Source organism: Oratosquilla oratoria, chromosome 20 (genome assembly GCF_046742065.1).
Source record: "Oratosquilla oratoria isolate Oo_2021 chromosome 20, ASM4674206v1, whole genome shotgun sequence".
Taxonomy (NCBI): domain Eukaryota; kingdom Metazoa; phylum Arthropoda; class Malacostraca; order Stomatopoda; family Squillidae; genus Oratosquilla; species Oratosquilla oratoria.
Window position 1 is genome coordinate 44863243 of NC_134796.1, and position 5000 is coordinate 44868242.

A 5000-nucleotide genomic window follows, 5' to 3' on the forward strand; every position below is an offset into this window, starting at 1 on the left:
TTAGAGACCTGAATGCTGTAATCACATCACCTCTTTCTCTTCGATCGTTCAATGTTGGCAGACCCAGTGCTTTTGGTCTCTCCTCACATGGTTTATCTGCCAGGATGGGAAACAGTTTTGGTTGATGCCCTTTGCATTCTCTCGTGTGTGTGTGTGTGATTCACCATGGTCTCTGGATCACGTGATCGACAGCTATTTCCCTCCCGGAAGAGAGCTCAGAGCTTGTATATGACCGATCTATGGATAATGCTGTGACCTTACACGCACACACACACACACCCAACTTCCCGCCCACAAGAGTTGGAGTAACAACCCGCAGCGCAGCGATACTGAAATTATTTCAACCCTGAGCGGGATTCAAACCCGGACCTCCGTAGTGGCAGCCGGGAACTCTGCCAACTGCGCCACGAGTAAATGTGTGTGTGTGTGTGTGTGTGTGTGTGTGTGTGTGTGTGTGTGTGTGTGTGTGTGTGTGTATGTGAATACAGCAATGGCTTTACTCCATGTGTACATAATATTCAAGATACAGTGAGCGAATCCTTTGTTTACCCAGCGTTTTATTCATTTTCTTGTGTTGCCCAGGAAGTGGGCAGGAGACAGGGATAACCCTTCATCCACGTTGAGCAAAGATGAGATGGACGGTGGATGGGAGTGGAATGGGTGGATGTGACGGCGTGCCTTGACTGGCTACCTCCCTTATATCGCTTGTTTGCGAAAACGTCGTCATAACTCAAAAAACTGAATTTTTGAGTTACACTGGGAACACTCATTTTGTTGCATTTAAAAAAAGACATTTCTATAGTCAACTTGAGTGTGCTGATTTCAAATCTGAAGTCGGGTTTTGTCTGCAAGCTACAGATTTTATGCCTTTTGACATTTTTATTTATTTTTTAAATTTTCGTTATTATAGGAAATTGCAATATCAGCCACAATTCTTTTGTTCACTTGAATCTTAAAACAGTATGAAAGCCATTTCTGTACATTTATTAAGGCAAAGGAAACAGAACATTAACAGAACATCTATCCCAAAGTTAGATTAGCATCCTTCAGAACATCACCACAGCTGACGGAAGCTTATCAATTTCTTTGTGTATTTTTTTCAGGCAGGAATTTGCGTTTGTAACTTTTGCGTTTGTACATTTCATCTGGGCAATTTCGTTTAATGCTCCAGCAGTAGTCAGCCATCATACTTTTGTCCCAGCGCCCTTGGTAGCGTTCTTCCATGATCTTTAGGTCTTGGTGGAATCGTTCTCCTTGTTCGTCACTCACAGCCCCCAGGTTGTCAGGGAACTGATCAAGGTGGCTGTTCAAAAAATGAAGCTTGATGCTCATGTTGCACCCGAGATCACGAAAAGCGAGGAGCATTCTGTTCACAAGTTCACTGTAGTTCTCCGCCTTATTGTTTCCAAGGAAGTTCTGAACGACTGCCACAAAGGATAACCATGCTGCCCTTTCTAAAGCGGTCATCTTAGCAACAAACTGATCATCACGAATTAGGGTTCGAATCTGTGGGCCATCAAACACGCCTGCTTTGATCTTCTCAAATGATAACCCTGGTAAAGCTGTGATGATGTGTTGGAAACATTCACCTTCGGTTTCCAGTGCCTTGACAAATTGTTTCATCAAACCTAATTTGATGTGAAGAGGAGGAAAGATGATCTTATCTCTGTTTACAATTGGGTCTTGTATGATATTTGGCATGCCTGCTTCAAGGGTGTCACGAATAGGCCAGTCCTTCTGGACCCAATGTCTGTCTCGTGCTCGGCTGTCCCACATACAGAGGAAACATGGAAACTTGGTGAAACCTTTCTGTTGTCCAAGAAGAAAGATGACCATCTTTAAGTCTACACAAATTATCCAATTGTGCTCATGATACTTTAATAAGTCCATGACCATTCTCATATCATCATAGTCTTCCCGCAAATGCACTGAGTGACCGACAGGTACTGCTCCATAAACATTGCCATTATGTAAAAGAACACACTTTAGACTGCGTTTTGAACTGTCTAAAAAGAGTGTCCATTCAGCAGGACTATAGTAAGGTACACCCAGTTCTTTGAGAAGCCCTGGGATGTCAAGGCAGTAAACAAACTGTCTGTCTTTTGAAAAGAAGGTCACAAAAAGCTGGTCACGCTTTCTGAAATATGATACTTTAACAGAGTGATCAACAAGATTTCTGCCTTGTAATCTTGATGCCAAAAGCTCTGCTGCTTTCTTTGAAAGACCTAAATCCCGCACTAAATCATTCAGTTCAGCCTGGGGAAGAGGCTTAGGGACGGGGAAAGGTTCAGTGTCTGAAGAACAGTCCTCCGATTGTGAACACTTTTCTGACAATTCACTGTCACAACTGTCTTGCTGGCTTGTATCATGTCCAATGTCTTTATCGTCCAATGAAGGCAAGCCTTTGAAAACTGGAACAGGTACTTCTTCAGAGTGCGGAACAGGCCGAATAGCTGAGGGAATGTTCGGATACGTAATCTTATGTCGGTTTTTCTTCCCAACACCCGTTGTGTTTACATGGTTGGTGGGTTCGCGCCAAATCATTGGAACTCCAAAAGGCAGACCTTTGCGTTTTCCTTTGGTCCAGTCTCGAAGCATTTCCTCACAATTGTGGCACACAACATGAGGAGCCCATTGCTTGTCTTGATCACCAAGATGAACTTCAAAATATGCCTTGTAGGCACGCTTGACGAACGAGGATATGTTACGTCTCTGACGATTGAGTGTGCAGCATCCACATATGTAGCAGAAGGCATCAGGCTTGTTTCTGCAATGATGTCTCATTCTGGAAGCCAAGTTTTGAACTGAAACAAAAGAAGAATGATCAAAATATTAGAAGCTATCTATATATATGGACGTTAAAATGCTTATACATGGTTTACGCAAGTTCACATATGTACAATTTCATTAACCTCAAATTGCATACAAACTAGAGCTTGTAGAGAAAAACTAATTTCAGATTTGAAATCAGCGCCTAAAACTCTTTCAAAATCCGTTAAAATATCCAATGCAACTCAAAGTTACTGAAAAAGTGTTCCCCTGTGTTATCTATACAGACATATTCATCTTCAAACACGTTTTTTTTGGTAACAGTGTCATATCTGTAGCTCAAAAATTGACCGCTAGGGAGTGCTAAATGTCCCAACGACATAATCTTACATGTTCCAACTTGTTCCAACAAATATTTTAGACTTAGTAAAGATTATGATTGTTTCAACTTCTATAAACTTTAGAGGCGTATTTGATGCTCCAAAAAATGTTCCACCTATGGTGTTTGAGGGCTTTTTATAATATTGAGAGCGTTTTGAAACTTTAAAATGCCTCTCCTGAAAAATTCGATATTTTGAGTTATGACGACGTTTTCGCAAACAAGCGATATGAGAAAAAGGGTCCTTGACATATATAAAGATAGCTTCTTCCCTCTATTTCTCCTCCATGTCTCATTCATTTACTCGTTTTCTTTTTTCTATTTTTTAACGTCTCATTCATTTACTCGTTTTCTTTTTTCTATTTTCTTAACTATAATGGGGTGACCATCTTAGATATCTTTCCTCACACTCTTCCAATCATCTATTGTTTCTACTCTCCATCCCTTCCCCATGTCCCGTTCATTTATTTGTATTTTCATTTTTATTTTGGTCTTTTTTTTCTCTCCCTCTCTAACCTGAACAGGGTCACTATCCACGCCAATTGCCCAATGGACCTGGCCGATTTCCCTATGGACACGCAGCACTGTCCGCTCAAAGTCGGCTCCTGTGAGTACCAGCCAGTTGTTGTGGACATACCATGAACTTGTAGGGTTTGTTTATGTGTACCTCAATGTCTCCCCCTCAGAATGACATTCCATCTTTCATTTACTCTTCAATGTGACTGTCTGCACTAATGTTTTCATTTCCACTATATTTCTACATAAATGTCAGATATTTTGGCGATATTTTTATGAGGTTGTGTGTTTTGTGTACCTCAATGTTTCCCCCTCAGAACTACATTTCATAAGCTTTCATTTATTCTTTCACGTGAATACCTGCGTTAATAATTTCATGTCCACTATATTCTTATAAGAATGCCTGCCAAAGGGACTATAGTTTTTAATTTCGTTTCCATAAAAGTAAAATTGTCTCCCATTTTGTTTTATTTCTGAACAGTACTGTCCTTCGGTTATGTTCTTTTAATATTTGATTTTTTTTTTCTTCCATGTGTAGCTTTTTCTTATTTTGTATCGCTGTTCTTTTGTGTGTGATTTTTCAGTTGCGTGCGTATGAATCAGGTTTTCAATGTTTCTTTATTTTATCTTTAGCCTCTACTTCATACTGAGAACCGAGGTCGAGAAACAGGTTGAGATCTTAAGGTCGACACCGAACTGTTGACCTTCTTCTTCTCTGTGACCTGAATGTTGCACGAGGTCTCCTACTCCTCTTCCTCCTCCTCCGCTTCCTACTCCTCCTCCTCTTCCTCTTCCTCCTCTTCCTTCTCCTCCTACCCCTCTTCCTCCTCCCCCTCTTCTTCCTCCACCTGTTACTCCTCCTCCCCCTCTTCTTCCTCCACCTTTTACTCCTCCTCCTTCTGTCCTTCCTCCTCCTCCTTCTCCTCCTCTTCATCCTCCTCCTCCTCCTCTTACTTCTTCTCCTACTCCTCCTCCTCTTCTTCCAATTCCTCTTCCTCCTATTCAGCCATGTAAGGATTAATAGGTCATATAACTCCATGTAACTCCTCCTCCCCTTCCTCTTCATCCTCTTCCTCATACTCCTCCTTCTCCTCTTCTTCTGCCTCTTCTTCCTCCGTCTTCTCCTTCTCCTTTTCCTCCTCTTCTTTCTCCTCATCCTCTTCCTCCTCCACCTTCTCTCCCTCCTCTTATTCTTCCTCCTCCTCCTCCCCGTGCCCGGTTCTTTACGCAACTCATGGAGAAAGGACAAGCGATTACCACAAATGAGAAGAATAATAGGATGAAGGAGATGGTGCTGATGTAGGATCCGAAGCAGGATTTATCACACACACACACA

The 5000-nt window shown here is 41.8% G+C and overlaps 1 protein-coding gene across 2 annotated transcripts in view; it reads left to right on the top strand.

Annotated features, from left to right (window-relative positions):
* The window catches only part of LOC143036526 (gamma-aminobutyric acid receptor alpha-like), a 297723-nt gene that overhangs the window by 258745 nt on the left and 33978 nt on the right, over positions 1-5000 (top strand). For both annotated transcript variants that reach the window (XM_076203989.1, XM_076203990.1), the window contains exon 8: positions 3673-3755. In XM_076203989.1, coding sequence (XP_076060104.1) covers positions 3673-3755 — 83 coding nt within the window. The remainder of the gene's footprint in view (positions 1-3672; positions 3756-5000) is intronic.